This window comes from Lissotriton vulgaris, chromosome 3_1 (genome assembly GCF_964263255.1).
Source record: "Lissotriton vulgaris chromosome 3_1, aLisVul1.2, whole genome shotgun sequence".
In the NCBI taxonomy this organism is placed as follows: Eukaryota; Metazoa; Chordata; class Amphibia; order Caudata; family Salamandridae; genus Lissotriton; species Lissotriton vulgaris.
In genome coordinates this window covers 586,479,676-586,499,638 of record NC_141689.1, presented here as the reverse complement: position 1 = coordinate 586,499,638, position 19,963 = coordinate 586,479,676, and the positions used below count along the sequence as shown (strand labels likewise).

The following is a 19,963-nucleotide window of genomic DNA, read 5'->3' as shown; positions in this document are numbered from 1 at the left end:
AAATCTTGGCTGTGTGCTGTGGGCCCAACACATTTGTCAGAATGTGCATGGCTGCTGACAGATACGTGTTGCCCCTTACTGTGTGACTGGCCAACTGTCCACTGACTTGCACCCTTTTGTCTCCCATCATGGTAGGTCAAACTGCACCTTCGCAAGGACGTGTGGAGGAGCATTGCACGTGATGTACGGGCAGTGGGGGTGTCCAATAGACGACATACACACTGCCACAAACGCTGGGACGACATTTCCCGGCTGAGCAAGAATGTAGCGGAAGTGACACTGGGGATGATGCCAAGAACGCCACGTCTGGCCCGACGCTCCATGACCCCTCTCATGCACCGTATCATTGCTGTGACGCATCCTGACCTGTCCGAACGGCTGCGTGTGGATCAACAGCAAAGTAGCGGTAAGCAGACTGTCTGTGTATGCTACTTGGGAGTGCAATGCATGTATTGTTGCTCAGACACATTAGTGACTTCCGTGTTGTGTATGTATTGTTGCAATGGCATGTTGGTGCCATTGGCGGAGTCTAATGTGACTTCCAGGTCCGGCATGTTGACACGCCACTTGCTTAGCAGTTGAGTGTTGAAGCACATGCCGTAATGGTCCATCGCCCCATGGCAAGACATGTGTGCAGATGTATGTGCTCCTGGCCTGTCGGCATGCTGTACATGTTTCACGACCAACACCGCTTCTTTCATGTGAGGATGACTGGTAGGGGTGGGCCGTGTGTAGGTTGGGGGCTAGATCTACTTTGTCAGCAATGGCATTAGGGATTCCTTGTCCTACTGCACGTGAGTGTGCCCATGACTTACACCTCTTTTCTGTGCATTACAGCTTTGGCAGAGGGCACTCAGCCACAGACGGCGGAGATGAGTGGAGGCAATGCATCCGGATCAGACTTCGCGCACACGCAGACTGACACAGAAGAGGGCAGCGCCCGAGAGGGGGCAGGTCCGTCCCTGAGGACTCGCATGTGGAGAGACCATTGTCCTCATCTTTCGACAGTGTTGGTGAGTCAGCACTGTCGTCACAGACTGGGAGTGGGCAATCAACGCCTTCGGTCGGGACACAGCACACAGGGCCCACACTGCCGCCAACTGCACCATGTACTGTTCGTGCATGCAGGAGTAGGGGGAGCAGAGTGGTGTTCAGTACAGGCTGCCACAGCCTCGGTGACCCAAAATGCACTTTGTGCTGAGGCTGTTGATCTGCTGCAACAGCTGTGTGTGGGGCAGACCAATATGATAAATGCATTCCAAGACCACGATAGGAAGTTGGGGCAGGTGGTGGCATTCATGGAAGGGATGCATAGCGATCTTCCTGGTCTACACAGGACAGTTCAGTCATTGGCAAGCAGTGTGTCGTCTGCCATTGTACAGTCGCATGGACTGGGTGCTACTTCTGTTTCCCCATCTACACCACTGGATGTCTCAGGGGGGAGTGCATATTCTGACCAGGACTCAAATACAGGTTATTGCACTAGAAGCAGCGTCAGACAGCACGTCAGGGCACGGAGGGCACAGACACCATCCCCTAGGTCAGCAAAATCTGTTCACAAAGACAACGTCAGATACACTGGAGTTCACACACAGGATCCACAAGTGGTGTTGGGGGAAATGCCTTCACATGCTACACAGGCATCCCACACTAAAGGTACTCCCAAGGCAAGGGATACTCCAAGGTCCATGGACACTCCCTTGGACAAGGACAGTCAGAAGACAAAGGCACCTCAAGAGAGCAGGGACATTCACAAGGACAAGGACACAACTAAGGAAGGAGCCACTCCTAAGGGCAGGGACAAGGACAGTCAAAAGACAAAGGTACCTCAAAAGAGTAGGGACACTCACAAGGACAGGGACACTACTAAGGAAGGAGCCACTCCCAAGGGCAGGGACAAGGACAGTCAAAAGACAAAGGCACCTCAAAAGAGCAGGGACACTCACAAGGACAGGGACACTACTAAGGAAGGAGCTACTCCCAAGGGCAGGGACAAGGACAGTCAAAAGACAAAGGCACCTCAAAAGAGCAGGGACACTACTAAGGAAGGAGCCACTCCCAAGGAAAGGGGCACTACTAAGGAAGGAGCCACTCCCAAGGGCAGGGACACTACTAAGGAAGGAGCCACTCCCAAGGGCAGGGACACTACTAAGGAAGGAGCCACTCCCAAGGGCAGGGACAAGGACAGTCAAAAGACCAAGGCACCTCAAAAGAGCAGGGACACTCCCAAGGGCAGGCACACACACAAGGAGAAGGTATGTTCTGAAGACAGGTACACCACAGACGACAAGTCTGCTGCCAGGAACAGGGCACCATCCAAGGAACAGGGAAAGTCCAGAGACAACATTCCTCCTATGGAAAAGGAACATCCAAGAGACAAGCCTTCTCCCATTGACACTGGCGCTATCAAGGACAGGCAGACATCACCCCTGGCTGCACTGAGGCTGATGTTGTTGACGGAACGGAATACAGATGTCTCCGCGGTGGAGTCACCCCTTACGTCCACTCCCATCAGGGCCCGTCAGGAGAAGAGGAAGGTGGACCCTGTTGTAGCATCCTCCATGACACATGTTGCAGAGGCCAGAAGGCCGCCACACAGCAAACGACAAGCAGGCTCCAGCACATCCCCAGAGACCAGACCCCCAGCAGCAGATGCTCCACCTATGGTGGGTGATATTTCATTTCAGTCCGAACCACTTGCCAGTCCTGTCCTGTCCAGGGTGCACTCACATATCCCTAAGAGACGTAGACACACACCATTGACACATGCCCACCCGATGTCGCTCAAGTGCAACTATCCCCAGCTCCCAGAGCCACCCTGCCTCCTGGCCTATACAGCCCTGTGGCTCATCATTTCAGTGGTCCCAGTGGCGCAGGTGCAGTTGACTCGCATGTGTCAGATAGTGGCACTGTGTCTGTTGTTTGCTGTCATGCATCATGTTGTAGCACTGTCTCAGTTGTGCCCTCTCCTGTTTCTGGTGCTGGCAGTGTGTCTGGGTCTATGGCCCATGTGTCAGTCACTCGAGCTGTGGCTGTGTCTCACACTCCTGTATCAGGTGCTGGCAGAGTGTCTGGGTCTGTGGCGCATGTGTCAGTCACTCGAGCTGTGGCTGTGTCTCACAGTCCTGTATCAGGTGCCGGCAGTGCGTCTGGGTCTGTGGCTCACGTGTCAGTCACTACATCTGTGGCTGCGTCTCACACTCCTGTTTCTGGTTCTGGCAGTGTGTCTGGGTCTGTGGCCCATGTGTCAGTCACTCGAGCTGTGGCTGTGTCTCACACTCCTGTTTGTGGTGCTGGCAGTGTGTCTGGGTCTGTGGCCCATGTGTCAGTCACTCGAGCTGTGGCTGTGTCTCACACTCCAGTTTCTGGTGCTGGCAGTCTGTCCGAGGCAGGTAGTTCACGCAATCCACCTGATAGTGTGATGTGAGGTGCTGTTCACTTCATTCACATGTCATTGCACATGGTGTGTACATTGTCCATTGTAAACAGACTTGCACTGTTGTGGTCCTTGGGACGGGTTGCTTGGAACACGTACTTGTGCTGCCTCTGATGTACCTGCTCTGGTGTCGACTATGCCTTGTTGCTGTTGTGATACTGCAGTCTGCCCTCTCATGTACTACCTCTGATATACCTGTTCAGTGCTATGGAATGTTGATGCACTTAGCCCCTCTCATGTACTGCCTCTGATGTACCTGTTCAGTGCTATGGACTGTTGATGCACTTAGCCCCTCTCATGTACTGCATCTGATGTACATGTTCAGTGCTATGGACTGTTGATGCACTTAGCCCCTCTCATGTACTGCCTCCGATGTACCAGTTCAGTGCTATGGACTATTGATGCACTTAGCCCCTCTCATGTGCTGCCTCTGATGTACCTGTTCAGTGCTATGGACTGTTGATGCACTTAGCCCCTCTCATGTACTGACTCTGATGTACCTGCTCTGGTGTCGACTATGCCCTGTTGCTGTTGTGATACTGCAGTCTGCCTCTCATGTACTGCCTCTGATGTACCTGGTCAGTGTTTTGGACTGTTGATGCACAAAGCCCCTCTCATGTACTGCCTCTGATGTACCTGTTCAGTGATATGGACTGTTGATGCACTTAGCCCCTCTCATGTGCTGCCTCTGATGTACCTGTTCAGTGCTATGGACTGTTGATGCACTTAGCCCCTCTCATGTGCTGCCTCTGATGTACCTGCTCTGATGCCCACAATGCCCTGTTGCTGTTGTGATACTGCTGTCTGACCTCATGTGCTGCCTCTGATGTACCTGTTCAGTGCTATGGACTGTTGATGCACTTAGCCCCTCTCATGTACTGCCTCTGATGTACCTGTTCAGTGCTATGGACTGTTGATGCACTTAGCCCCTCTCATGTACTGCCTCTGATGTACCTGTTCAGTGCTATGGACTGTTGATGCACTTAGCCCCTCTCATGTACTGCCTCTGATGTACCTGTTCAGTGCTATGGACTGTTGATGCACATAGCCCCTCTCATGTACTGCCTCTGATGTACCTGTTCAGTGCTATGGACTGTTGATGCACTTAGCCCCTCTCATGTGCTGCCTCTGATTTACCTGTTCAGTGCTATGGACTGTTGATGCACTTAGCCCCTCTCATGTGCTGCCTCTGATGTACCTGCTCTGGTGTCGACTACGCCCTGTTGCATTTGTGATACTGCAGTCTGCCCTCTCACTGTTGATGCACTTAGCCCCTCTCATATACTGCCTCTGATGTACCTGTTCAGCGCTATGGACTGTTGATGCACTTAGCCCCTCTCATGTACTGCCTCTGATGTACCTGTTCAGTGCTATGGACTGTTGATGCACTTAGCCCCTCTCATGTACTGCCTCTGATGTACCTGTTCAGTGCTATACACTGTTGATGCACTTAGCCCCTCTCATGTACTGCCTCTGACTTACCTGTTCAGTGCTATGGACTGTTGATGCACTTAGCCCCTCTCATGTACTGCCTCTGATGTACCTGTTCAGTGCTATGGACTGTTGATGCACTTACCCCCTCTCATGTGCTGCCTCTGATGTACCTGTTCAGTGCTATGGACTGTTGATGCACTTAGCCCCTCTCATGTACTGCCTCTGATGTACATGTTCAGTGCTATCGACTGTTGATGCACTTAGCCCCTCTCATGTGCTGCCTCTGATGTACCTGTTCAGTGCTATGGACTGGTGATGCACTTAGCCCCTCTCGTGTACTGCCTCTGATGTACCTGTTCAGTGCTATGGACTGTTGATGCACTTAGCCCCTCTCATGTGCTGCCTCTGATGTACCTGTTCAGTGCTATGGACTGTTGATGCACTTAGCCCCTCTCATGTGCTGCCTCTGATGTACCTGTTCAGTGCTATGGACTGTTGATGCACTTAGCCCCTCTCATGTGCTGCCTCTGATGTACCTGTTCAGTGCTATGGACTGTTGATGCACTTAGCCCCTCTCATGTACTGCCTTTGATGTACCTGTTCAGTGCTATGGACTGTTGATGCACTTAGCCCCTCTCATGTACTGCCTCTGATGTACCTGTTCAGTGCTATGGACTGTTGATGCACTTAGCCCCTCTCATGTAGTGCCTCTGATGTACCTGTTCAATGCTATGGACTGTTGATGCACGTAGCCCCTCTCATGTACTGCCTCTGATGTGCCTGTTCAGTGCTATGGACTGTTGATGCACTTAGGCCCTCTCATGTGCTGCCTCTGATGTACCTGCTCTGGTGTCGACTATGCCCTGTTGCTGTTGTGATACTGCAGTCTGCCCTCTCATGTGCTGCCTCTGATGTACCTGTTCAGTGCTATGGACTGTTGATGCACTTAGCCCCCCTCATGTGCTACCTCTGATGTACCTGCTCTGATGCCCACAATGCCCTGTTGCTGTTGTGATACTGCAGTCTGCCCTCTCATGTGCTGCCTCTGATGTACCTGTTCAGTGCTATGGACTGTTGATGCACTTAGCCCCTCTCATGTGCTGCCTCTGATGTACCTGCTCTGATGCCCACAATGCCCTGTTGCTGTTGTGATACTGCAGTCTGCCCTCTCATGTACTGCCTCTGATGTACCTGCTCAGTGCTATGGACTGTTGATGCACTTACCCCTCTCATGTGCTGCCTCTGATGTACCTTTTCAGTGCTATGGACTGTTGATGCACTTAGCCCCTCTCATGTGCTGCCTCCGATGTACCTGCTCTGATGCCCACAATGTCCTGTTGCTGTTGTGATACTGCAGTCTGACCTCATGTGCTGCCTCTGATGTACCTGCTCTGGTGTCGACTATGCCCTGTTGCTGTTGTGATACTGCAGTCTGCCCTCTCATGTGCTGCCTCTGATGTACCTGTTCAGTGCTATGGACTGTTAATGCACTTAGCCCCTCTCATGTGCTGCCTCTGATGTACCTGCTCTGTTGGCCACAATGCCCTGTTGCTGTTGTGATACTGCTGTCTGACCTCATGTGCTGCCTCTGATGTACCAGCTGTGGTGGCCACAATGCCCATGCTCAAGCATACACTGTGATTATACCCCGATTATGTGTAATAAAGCGAGTCAATCATGTGTCGTGGTTTGTCATAGGCATTCCTGCGAGTGTGATACAGGTGTGTATTTGTATTTGCTTCAAATCAGTGGGTTCAGATACATGACACTCCCTCTCCCAACGTCACGACCCTTGCAGGTACTCCCCTCCAGACAGCGAATGGTTTGTAGCGTACCTGCGTCGTCCTCGATAGTGGGCCAAGACTAGGACGTGGTGGATTGCGAAGACTATCACTAAGCGTGTAGTGCTGGGTCCATGTCGGCGAGCAGCTCGTGGTGGGTATCTCAGCTATGTATGGTATCTTCACAGTGGGGCATCCGCAGTGTTCAGGAAGGTCTTTTTTCCGCAGCGCTTTTATGTGTATTTTCTGCCATCTTGATTTGGAGGACGGTCGTAGACGTTAGTCCGTACGGCGGAGTCTCTGGATTGGTTACGTCCGCCGCGGGGTCGGGTGTAGTTGGGCGGCGGTGCGTGTTCTTCCGTCGCGGACAGAATTTTGACACTCTTTCCTATCCTGATATGGCGGACGGAGTGTCCAAGGCAGGCGGACACAAAAAAGGCTTGTTCTGCATACTCCAGGGCTGCGGACGCACTTCCGTCCGCCATCTTAATTAGCCCTTTAATGTAGATAATTGGACCAATACCCTCATTACTACTAGACCTTCACCCTCCTGAGACCCTTTTGTCAACAATAACCTATCCAATAATTGGATCACCACCTCTTTGGACTCCATACTCCCTCTTTGTATCTCTGGCTCGAAAAGACAGCAAAAAACTGCACCTCGGTACACGGTAGAGCTCAGGGACAAAAAGCGTCTCTGGAAGAGACTAGAGAGAAAATGGCGCTTGACTTATGATTTCACGGACAAAGCTACCTATAGGGAAGCCATTAAGACCTATAAATCCGCTATAAAAGCCATACAATCAGCCTAAAGAGATATATCAGATAGTAAAAACTCTGATAAGGCCTCCAGCTCATTCGGCTGGCAATTACAATTCACGTTCTCATTGTAATGAGCTGGTTGACTTTTTCTTCCATAAAGTCAATACAATCTATCTCTCCTTTTCGGACCCAGTTGTGGAATTATCCGCCCAAAATCCTGATTTGGCCTCAAACATAGAAGTTCCCCTTCAAAACAAGCTTGATCACTTCCCTCTGCTGAATCTGGAAACACTTGAGATTTTAGCACATTAAATAAAATCTGGCTCCCCGTGTGACCCCGCTCCCCAGGCACGTTGGTTTTGGCCAGCAAAGCCATCCTTCCCACACTTATGGAGTTGTTGAACTCTTCCATCTTGAGTGGGACGGTACCTCCGGCATGGAAGCATGCCACGGTACGGGCATTGCTGAAGAAACCAGCTCTTGACCCGGGCAATCCTAGCAACTACCGCCTGATTTACCTGCTTCCCTGGGTAACCAAGATCCTCGAGAAACACATTAACATCGTTCTAACTCTGTTCCTTGAGGATAACCATCTGCTTGATGTTTCCCAGATGGGTTTCCGACCCAAACATGGGACGGAGACTGCCTTGCTGGCTGTGACAGAGGAGGCGAGGCGGATCCTGGATCGGGGAGGATCGGTGGCAGTGATCCTCCTCGATCTGGTCCTCCTCGATCTGAGTGCCGCCTGATACGGTAAACCATAAAATCCTCATAAACCGTCTCGCCGACCTGGGTATATTGGGAAAAGCCCTGGTCTGGCTCAAGTCTTTTCTAACTGATCGAACTTTCCAGTTCTTTAATGGTATATCTGTCTCGTCAAGCAGGCCTCTGGGCTGCGGAGTGCCACAGGGCTCTTCACTGAGTCCTACGCTCTTCAATGCATACATGAGGCCGCTGGCTGGGATTGTTCGTCCGCATCATTTCCTATGCGGACAACACCCAGCTAGTGGTCTCCCTTGTGCAGAAGAGTGGCCTCCAACCATTGCCCAATTTAACAACGTGCTTGGAACAGGTCAATAGCTGGATGATGAAGTGCTGTATGAAGCTCAATGACGATAAAACAGAGCTTATGCTCCTGGGCCCAGCAGCCCCCTCCACCCTGGAGCTGCTATGGCCTTTGAGCATGGGTACAGCTCCCACTCCCAGAGATAACATCAAAAGTCTGGGGGTATGGTTAGACAAATCATTGACCTTCAATACAAAGGCTACCAAGGTGGCGGCAACCTGCTTTGGCCTCCTTAGGATGATAAAAAAGATTCTTCAACTCCTTCCTTTTGAGGCCAGGCAGATAGGTATACAGCGCCTTATTCAATCTCGCCTTGATTTCAATAATGCCTTATACCTTGGGGTGCCAGAGTGCAGCTTGCAAAAAAACTTCAACGAACTCAAAACTGTGCAGCTCGAGCTTTGCTCGGAATTTCACGTAGAACCCCAATAAAGCCTGGGTTAAGAGCTCTGCATTAGCTCCCCATTAGGGAGAGAGTTAAGTTCAAATCTATGTGTTTCGCTCACCAGGCCTTTTGGAAATCGGGTCCAGAAATTAGCCATTCCTTGATTTAAATCTATCTACCCAACAAAACTCTCCGTCCATCATCTGCGTCCCTGGCCAAGGTTCCCAGAATCCAGAGAGTGAGAGCAGGAGGTCGATCTTTTTCTTATAATGCCTCCAAATTATGGAATACTCTCCCCTTGTATCTGAGAACTAATCCCAATCTGTTGAGCTTTCGCAAACAGCTCAAGACCTTTCTTTTTGATTAGGTAGATCCTTGTTCTCTTGTTCTCTTCCTCTTGATGACACTGTTTTTAGTCTCAGCGCCTGGACGCCTCAGGCCAGCTGTAGCGCTTAATAAAATCCTTTTTCATTTTATTTCATTTCATCTCATTTCATTTCATTTCATTTCACCCTTTAGATGAGGCCAAGCATTTGTTTACCTTGATCACACTTTTAGTGGAGAACCCTCACACCTCTTTGTGCCTTTGTTGTGGGTGCTCCAGGCTAAAGACAGCTCTGCTATGAGGGGCATCACTAGACAAAGGCTATGCCTGGAGCGCACCCTGGAAGACATTTGAAATGTTAAAGTGTTGAAATTTACCTTTCCTTTATCAGAAAAGGTAGCTGCCTCAGTTCTCCTGTTTTTCAACATGGACATTTTAGGCAGGATCACAGTGTAAAAACAAATGATGTACCTGCTCTGGTGTCGACTATGCCCTGTTGCTGTTGTGATACTGCATTCTGCCCTCTCATGTGCTGCCTCTGATGTACCTGTTCAGTGCTATGGACTGTTGATGCACTTAGCCCCCCTCATGTGCTGCCTCTGATGTACCTGCTCTGATGCCCACAATGCCCTGTTGCTGTTGTGATACTGCAGTCTGCCCTCTCATGTGCTGCCTCTGATGTACCTGTTCAGTGCTATGGACTGTTGATGCACTTAGCCCCTCTCATGTGCTGCCTCTGATGTACCTGCTCTGTTGGCCACAATGCCCTGTTGCTGTTGTGATACTGCTGTCTGACCTCATGTGCTGCCTCTGATGTACCAGCTGTGGTGGCCACAATGCCCATGCTCAAGCATACACTGTGATTATACCCCGATTATGTGTAATAAAGCGAGTCAATCATGTGTCGTGGTTTGTCATAGGCATTCCTGCGTGTGTGATACAGGTGTGTATTTGTATTTGCTTCAAATCAGTGGGTTCAGATACATGACACTCCCTCTCCCAACGTCACGACCCTTGCAGGTACCCCCTCCAGACAGCAAATGGTTTGTAGCGTACCTGCGTCGTCCTCGATAGTGGGCCAAGACTAGGACGTGGTGGATTGTGAAGACTATCACTAAGCGTGTAGTGCTGGGTCCATGTCGGCGAGCAGCTCGTGGTGGGTATCTCAGCTATGTATGGTATCTTCACAGTGGGGCATCCGCAGTGTTCAGGAAAGTCTTTTTTCCGCAGCGCTTTTATGTGTATTTTCCGCCATCTTGATTTGGAGGACGGTTGTAGACGTTAGTCCGTACGGCGGAGTCTCTGGATTGGTTACGTCCGCCGCGGGGTCGGGTGTAGTTGGGCGGCGGTGCGTGTTCTTCCGTCGCGGACAGAATTTTGACACTCTTTCCTATCCTGATATGGCGGACGGAGTGTCCACGGCAGGCGGACACAAAAAAGGCTTGTTCCGCATACTCCAGGGCTGCGGACGCACTTCCGTCCGCCATCCTAATTAGCCCTTTAATGTAGATAATTGGACCAATACCCTCATTACTACTAGACCTTCACCCTCCTGAGACCCTTTTGTCAACAATAACCTATCCAATAATTGGATCACCACCTCTTTGGACTCCATACTCCCTCTTTGTATCTCTGGCTCGAAAAGACAGCAAAAAACTGCACCTCGGTACACGGTAGAGCTCAGGGACAAAAAGCGTCTCTGGAAGAGACTAGAGAGAAAATGGCGCTTGACTTATGATTTCACGGACAAAGCTACCTATAGGGAAGCCATTAAGACCTATAAATCCGCTATAAAAGCCATACAATCAGCCTAAAGAGATATATCAGATAGTAAAAACTCTGATAAGGCCTCCAGCTCATTCGGCTGGCAATTACAATTCACGTTCTCGTTGTAATGAGCTGGTTGACTTTTTCTTCCATAAAGTCAATACAATCTATCTCTCCTTTTCGGACCCAGTTGTGGAATTATCCACCCAAAATCCTGATTTGGCCTCAAACATAGAAGTTCCCCTTCAAAACAAGCTTGATCACTTCCCTCTGCTGAATCTGGAAACACTTTGAGATTTTAGCACATTAAATAAAATCTGGCTCCCCGTGTGACCCCGCTCCCCAGGCACGTTGGTTTTGGCCAGCAAAGCCATCCTTCCCACACTTATGGAGTTGTTGAACTCTTCCATCTTGAGTGGGACGGTACCTCCGGCATGGAAGCATGCCACGGTACGGGCATTGCTGAAGAAACCAGCTCTTGACCCGGGCAATCCTAGCAACTACCGCCTGATTTACCTGCTTCCCTGGGTAACCAAGATCCTCGAGAAACACATTAACATCGTTCTAACTCTGTTCCTCGAGGATAACCATCTGCTTGATGTTTCCCAGATGGGTTTCCGACCCAAACATGGGACGGAGACTGCCTTGCTGGCTGTGACAGAGGAGGCGAGGCGGATCCTGGATCGGGGAGGATCGGTGGCAGTGATCCTCCTCGATCTGGTCCTCCTCGATCTGAGTGCCGCCTGATACGGTAAACCATAAAATCCTCATAAACCGTCTCGCTGACCTGGGTATATCGGGAGAAGCCCTGGTCTGGCTCAAGTCTTTTTTAACTGATCGAACTTTCCAGTTCTTTAATGGTATATCTGTCTCGCCAAGCAGGCCTCTGGGCTGCGGAGTGCCACAGGGCTCTTCACTGAGTCCTACGCTCTTCAATGCATACATGAGGCCGCTGGCTGGGATTGTTCGTCCGCATCATTTCCTATGCGGACGACACCCAGCTAGTGGTCTCCCTTGTGCAGAAGAGTAACCTCCAACCATTGCCCAATTTAACAACATGCTTGGAACAGGTCAATAGCTGGATGATGAAGTCCTGTATGAAGCTCAATGACGATAAAACAGAGCTTATGCTCCTGGGCCCAGCAGCCCCCTCCACCCTGGAGCTGCTATGGCCTTTGAGCATGGGTACAGCTCCCACTCCCAGAGATAACATCAAAAGTCTGGGGGTATGGTTAGACAAATCATTGACCTTCAATACACAGGCTACCAAGGTGGCGGCAACCTGCTTTGGCCTCCTTAGGATGATAAAAAAGATTCTTCCACTCCTTCCTTTTGAGGCCAGGCAGATAGGTATACAGCGTCTTATTCAATCTCGCCTTGATTTCAATAATGCCTTATACCTTGGGGTGCCAGAGTACAGCTTGCAAAAAAACTTCAACGAACTCAAAACTGTGCAGCTCGAGCTTTGCTCGGAATTTCACGTAGAACCCCAATAAAGCCTGGGTTAAGAGCTCTGCATTAGCTCCCCATTAGGGAGAGAGATAAGTTCAAATTTATGTGTTTCGCTCACCAGGCCTTTTGGAAATCGGGTCCAGAAATTAGCCATTCCTTGATTTAAATCTATCTACCCAACAAAACTCTCCGTCCATCATATGCGTCCCTGGCCAAGGTTCCCAGAATCCAGAGAGTGAGAGCAGGAGGTCGATCTTTTTCTTATAATGCCTCCAAATTATGGAATACTCTCCCCTTGTATCTGAGAACTAATCCCAATCTGTTGAGCTTTCGCAAACAGCTCAAGACCTTTCTTTTTGATTAGGTAGATCCTTGTTCTCTTGTTCTCTTCCTCTTGATGACACTGTTTTTAGTCTCAGCGCCTGGACGCCTCAGGCCAGCTGTAGCGCTTAATAAAATCCTTTTTCATTTTATTTCATTTCATCTCATTTCATTTCATTTCATTTCACCCTTTAGATGAGGCCAAGCATTTGTTTACCTTGATCACACTTTTAGTGGAGAACCCTCACACCTCTTTGTGCCTTTGTTGTGGGTGCTCCAGGCTAAAGACAGCTCTGCTATGAGGGGCATCACTAGACAAAGGCTATGCCTGGAGCGCACCCTGGAAGACATTTGAAATGTTAAAGTGTTGAAATTTACCTTTCCTTTATCAGAAAAGGTAGCTGCCTCAGTTCTCCTGTTTTTCAACATGGACATTTTAGGCAGGATCACAGTGTAAAAACATATGAAAAATACATGCAGAACACCCTAGCAACAACACATTAAAATGCAGGAAGTCAGCCCAAGAACCTCTGCACATTGCACCTGCAAACTGCGCACAAACTTCCACAGGCAAGCAAGTGAAGTACAAGACACAAAGGGGCATATTATCAAGAACTGCGTTAAAATTATCGCCACTATGTTCACACCAGTTTCCTTGTGGCTATGGTGAGTTAATGATTTTAACGTACATGTGTAAATATAAATAAACAAATTAAGACGGTGGGTCTTAATAAGCGGCCTAGCCGGGTGTGGTGCAGATGCCAAGGTGCATTTTACCCGCCGGCAAGAACAAAACATGCAGGTATGGGATATCCACTGTCCAAAAGCAAAAAGTGGAGCAACATAAATCCAACTTAAGAAAAACAAAAACGTACCTACAGCTCACACTACAAAGGATGCACCAGCCTTGGTAGTGAAAAAGGTGTATCTGCCACAAAAATACACATATGGACAAACATTAAATCCTGCTCTGAGGGTACGGACGTGCGCCACAAACTGCTGAAAAAAAGCATGTGCTTATTAACACCATGGCCAGAGATAAATACATCTGCTACAACAATGTCCACACCCCCTAAACCAGACACATCCAGGCAAACCGTCTATACACGCGTGTGCATACGATTCACCACAACAAAATTATGTATTTAGCAAGCACAAAAGCCCACCTCCATGGACAAATGTTTCATTGTACCTCACGCAGTTGTGAAAGGCAACAAGAACCATTGTCGCGGACTGCACATCCTAATTTAAAATTTTCAAAACAACTCACACTCAACAGTGCATTAGGCCACGTGCCCTTTCACTAGGAACAAATATATTTTTGCAATACGTGACCTCTCTCACAATTGCTGCAAAAGATACAGGGGAGCCTAGGCAAAAATAAAAGTAGAGCAGCGGATACAGTGTGTGTTTGCCTTGGCCCTTTTTGCAAGGTCATCCCTGGACTTTTTGCCTTCCTCCTTTATTTTGTCTGACCTGTTTTTGTTAGTTTTACGACTCTGGGAACTTTACCACTGCTGATTTGGTTTACTTGTCAGACCCTAGTGCAGTGCACAGCGCGTGCCCAGGGCTTGTAAATCAAATGCTGCTAGTGGGCTTACAGCACTGGTTGTGCCACCCACAGAAGCAGCCCTGCGTGTCGCATCTTGAGGTACATTGACTCAAAGTGTTGCATTTTAAGATCTAAAGAGAACTAAGCTAAACCTACCATTTTAAGTATAGTATTGTGGATTTTTGTCATTTGTGGTCTTGTGTTAAATCTATATAACAAATACTTATTTTTAAAATACAACTTGTGTGGTGTCCATCTGTGGTGTTGTCACTTGATTACTGTATGTGTTCACAAGTGCTTTACACACTGCCTCTGAGATAAGCCTGTCTGCTCATGCCAAGCTACCAAAGGGGTGAGCAGGGTTTATTTTAGTAGTGCACCCCCTTACCCTGACTAGAGGCAATGGTCCCTATGGTCCCTATTGTCAAAAATACCTACCTGTGCCAACTAGAGACCCCCAAATCTAACAGTGTTAATATATGAAAATGTCCGCTTTTCTCTACAGCATTCGGTGCAGGCAAGCATGTTTCTATGCACTTCAAGAGATTTAGGGGCACATTAACAAAGCCATTATCTCTGCTTTTTTGGCTTTAAAAGACAAAAAAGGGGCAATAATGTTTTTGCCCAATTTACAAGTGGGTGCTAACATGCATTAGCGCATGTTAGCACCCTTTTACCCGGCCCCTCCCTTTGCATCTCTGATGAGATGGAAAGTGGGCGTCACTGGGCAGTACAACCTTGCAAATATTTAGATATTTACAAAACTGCACCAGCATTTAAGCAGACGTTAGTTTTTGGAGAAGACCGCTATTTTTGCCAAAAACGAACGTCGGCTAAAATGCAGTCATACCTATCCCTAACATTGGAGGAGGAGTATGCTGATACGATAACAGGATTGTATCAGTAAGCTTATTGCCGTTTTGCAGGGAACACCACTGGAAAACCAGCGATGTTCCCTGCAAACGGCGATTTCCCCGCTATTGCTGGAAATGTTATCGCCCTGGAGAAACGCGTTATAATTAACGCGCAACCAGAGCGATAAATTCCAGAGATAGATGGCGATAAATAAAAAAGCGCTGAGCGCGCTTTGCGTTATTTATCGTCATCCCTTGATGATATGCCCCTTATTTTTCCTGTATGTAAACAACTAAAGGGCTTATTATCAAAGACATTGTCTCCGCTTTTTTGCCTTTTAAAGCCAAATCTTTTTGCCCTATTTACAAGTGGGTGCTAACATGCATTAGTGCATGTTAGCACCTTTTTACCCAACGCCTCCCTTTGCATCTCTAATGAGATGCAAAGGGCATCACTGGGCAGTACAACCTTGTAAATATCGCTGATGTGCACATCGTGATATTTCCAAGGCTGCCCCAGCATTTAAGCAGACGTTAGTTTTTTGGAGAAAACTGCTGTTTTTGCCAAAAATTAATGTCTGCTAAATTGCAGACTTACCTATCCCTTACATTGGGGGTGGTTTATGCTGATACAACCACAGGGTTGTATCAGCAAGGTTATTGCCGTTTTGCAGGGAACATCACTGGAAAACCAGCGATGTTCCCTGCAAAACGGACATTTCCCCGCTATCAATGGAATTTTTATCGCCCTTGAGAACGCGTAGTTAATAACGTACCATCAGGGCAATAAATTCCAGAGATAGACAGTGATAAATAAAAAAGCAATAAGCACGCTTTGCGTTATTTATCGCTGTCCCTTGATGATATGCCCCTTTATCTGTAATTAAGACCCTCAAACAGAGCAGCAGAGTATCCTGAATGGCAAACACTGCAAATATGCTTAGGCCCCAAATAGAATAACTCCAAGCAAGAAATACCTCCAACAGTGAGGCCTGACCCTCAAGCCAGGTATTATAACAACACCAAGAGCCAATACTATCATTCTCCATTGGCTGGCCAGAGGTGTACAAAGCAGACGAGAAGAGTGATACAACACATCGTAAGGTCAGAGTTTGGGTTATACAGGCACCACCATCAGTATTCCTTAAGAGGCAGACCTGTGTTAGCCACTTACCAGAAACCACCAGAAGCTCAAGTGCAACAAGCGCCAAAGCTGCCTCGAAATGCACTGTGGTTGAACTAATGCCTCTTTCAGAACACAATCGGGTGGTTGCGACAACACATGTAGCCGTTACCTTTCCATTGTTCTGGGTTTCTGCCCAGTAAGGCCATGGCGGGACTAGTATCAAGCAATGGGCAACGATGTGTAAACAACGGGCTGCACTGCTGGGCATCCAGTGGGATACCATCACAGGTTCCAGAACATCTACATCTGTGTACTTTGATTCCCGTGAAAGCAGAAGTGGGAGAGCCAGCATAAGCCAACACCACTCATGCATACAGGGCCGGCCTTTAGCAAGGGCGAGGAGGGCCCAGGGCTCCTAAAATATGACCTCAAAAACACACAAACCCTAAAACGAATTCCCGGGGGTGGCGGGGTCCATGATACTTCTCCTGGCAACTACAACCATTGCAGTTTTTCCGGGCGCTAAAACTCCATCCAGGTCATTACTATTACCCTGAAAACACAAGCAATAACATACTCGTGGGAATGTAGGCAATTAGTTAATTGCCAGAATCTAGCAAGTATTGTTCAATAAGGAAAACATTTGACTGCTACTGCTTCCCCTGAAATAAAACAATTGAACACATAACTTTGATTGTATTTTTTACATTAGATGGAAAATCAGTGTGTGGAGATATCAGGCAATATTTTTTTTTAAAGCCTAAGCACCCGATTCGAAAAGCTGTGTAGGGGCAACACAAGTCACAGTCTCTATGCCATTTCCAATGCAGATTCACTTGGTAATTCTTATGACTGGTACGGCATGCACGTATGTGATACCATCGTCATCATCATGTGCCACATTAATGTTGACTATCTGTTGCGGTCACGTTTTATTTCATGGCAGATCAATGTATTACAATTTGCAAGAACCCTGGTTTATTTGGTAGCTAAATGTATATGAATCCTCTGTTAAAATGTATAGCACAGGAGGAATCGTACATATAACTCTCAAGGTGAAAGACACGGGGCCTCATTTATGAAAAGTGACGCATCGCTGCGAGAAAACAGCGATGCGTCACTTTTCATTGCGCCCTCCTTGCGACCCCAATGATGCATCATATTTACAGTATGACGCATTATTGCGCAAGGAATTACAGATACGTCAATATTTCTGATGTATCTGTAAGCGCAAAAGTGATGCATTGCTGGAGTGTGTCACAAAAGTGACGCAACTCCAGCAATGCGTCCGTTCACATGGGGCAAGCCCCATGTGAAAGGGCTTGCGTCAGTCTTACGCCTGCTGTGAGGCACGCGCAAGATTTTGACGCAACGGCGTCCTAGAAGTGATGCAGTGAAATCTCATAGATTTCACTGCGTCACTTCTACGACCTTTCTTGCGTCAACACGCCCCCCTTGCATACATTATACCTGGCGCAGGTATAATGTGGTGCAGTGGTTTACAAAGTGACGCATCTACCTAGATGCGTCACTTTGTAAATATGGCGCAATAAGGCGCATTTTTTACGCCACTGGTGCGTCACAAAAAGTGACGCACCGGTGGCATAAAAGTGACACATAGCCTCATAAATGAGGCCCACAGTTCTTACTCATAGTGCTGAGCAGATTTATTTGGCCTGAACTCAAATTGCGGTGATTTTTTGAGTAGTCTGAGTTCACCAAATACTCAGTGATTCGGACACAGATACTTGTGATAGTTATAGCCTTTTGGAAGTTTCTGTAAACACAGAACTAAAAAGACAAGAATACTCCCAGACTTTGTAGGTTCTTTCATTTTTTATTGGAAACAATGTGTTACTTGCAGGGCTAATGACCTTTGGGTTCTGCTTCATTTTATTTCTTACACAAAAAAATATAACATTTATTTTATGTTTAAACAAAGGGCATCCTCAAAAGAGAACCACTTTAGGACTGCATGTAGTTCACAAGATGTATAATTTATTAGATCTATTTTTTAGCCAACAACACTTTGTGTCACGTATCTTGCAGTGTAGCGGGAATTCCGTTCATAATCCAAATGCTGTGCCTAAAGTCGCAAGCGGCAGTGTGCCATAGTAATCAAGCATCCGGTTGCGAAACACTGACAGGAGGGGCTGTGCGGCCACTAACGCAGGACGGGCATCCATGTTTAATAAAACAAAATATCACCAAAACGCCTGCAGCTAATGCTAGCAAAACTGGGAAGCCACCAAACAGGCTTGAAAATATAGAATGAAAGAAAGCCGGGATGACTCCAAATATTTTCTCGAAGGAAGTCACAAGACCACTGCTAACTATTTAAAAAAAATGAGAGAGGCCAGAAGTGGAGGAGGCATTAAGGATTTGACGAACCAGCTCGCTAAAATGTAACGGCAAATCAATTTTTAAAAGCGCATGCACCTCAGTGCGCGTGTTAGCTATGTGACGGACAAAAGTTTCTCGGGCCGAACTCAGGGCCACCTCTTTTTTAGACAAAAGGGCTCTTATTCTACTCATACCATTGAACTCTGCTTTCAAGGTTGGGATGCGTGGCCAGATGGAAACATCTGAATTCCCATGTGTAGGAGGATATAGAACGTTTTTGCAACAGACCACACGTTCTTATACTGTTACCACATAAGCGATACCTTTAATTAACCCACAACATTCTTCATTATTCAACAGTAAATAACTACCGTTCGCCAGTAAAGTGAAAGTGGGAACTATTGCGGGAACCGGAGTACCTTTTAAAACACAGGCTAAATTCAGCCGGTCCTGGTTACAAGAACTGTGCAACTGGTTGTGTCTGCATATCAATGAATGATCAGGTGTCTCTGTGCATTCTTCCCCCTTAAGATAAACTTCTTTCTTGTCTTTCAGGCACCGATAAGTGAATGGAAGCGACCATGCTTCATGGAGAAACGAGCTACCTAATGGTTCATATCTCCCTATCGCAATATATCGCATACAATTTGTACATTTCTACAAGACAAATGGTAATGTGATTAATCCGTGGATAAGCCACGTTGCAGCAGTGGCCTCAGCTACAGAGAACGGTAAAGATTCCAACCTCTCAATGTGTAACATGGAAAAGGATGCATCACGCATTGAAAGCATGAGTTGTTTGTCTGTTAAATTAAAAGGGGCAAAGAGGGAGGACACGTTCATGTAATTCCAAGGCACCCTACCAGCCTCAAGCGTCTGCAGGGTCAACACAAATTGCATAATGGAACGCAATTGATTTTGCCATGGTATAACACAGACACTTCATCATGTACAATACCAACAACAGAAGATACAATATTATTCAACTTGTAAATGCGTGAAGAAAGCATGTTAATACTATTATCCACAACTGCAAGCACCTTTTCCAAATTAGCTTGATCAATTGCTCTAAGGCGCTTAACAGCCTCAAACTGTGAAGTTTTCCAGATTTCATTGTAAATTGCATAAATCCATCTTTTAGACCTACCACTAGCCGGGCCTTTTATGAAATCATTTAAATCCACATCATCTGTCAGTTTGGATAGATGCAACTTAACTGCAGCCAATGTAGAATGTTGAAGCCAATTCTGACACAATTTGCCTACAGAGTAAGTGGTGACAGAATGTTCAGTTGTAAAACGGGGATCAGGCCTGACTTGTGTAAACCCGTCAGCTAAACCCAGAAAGCGACGTTGGCAC

The 19,963-nt window shown here is 47.6% G+C and overlaps 1 protein-coding gene across 1 annotated transcript; it reads left to right on the top strand.

Annotated features, from left to right (window-relative positions):
• The first annotated feature begins 1,244 nt into the window (after positions 1 to 1,244).
• LOC147726816 (uncharacterized) lies at positions 1,245 to 19,173 on the top strand. The gene is made up of 2 exons (XM_086963510.1): positions 1,245 to 2,001; positions 19,160 to 19,173. Exons 1-2 carry the CDS (start codon positions 1,245 to 1,247, stop codon positions 19,171 to 19,173), a joined length of 771 nt encoding a protein of 256 aa, XP_086819636.1.
• Positions 19,174 to 19,963: the final 790 nt, after the last annotated feature.

Excerpts from the sequence above, each read along its gene's own strand:
- LOC147726816 (XM_086963510.1), top strand. The coding sequence starts at position 1,245 with ATGATAAATGCATTCCAAGACCACGATAGGAAGTTGGGGCAGGTGGTG.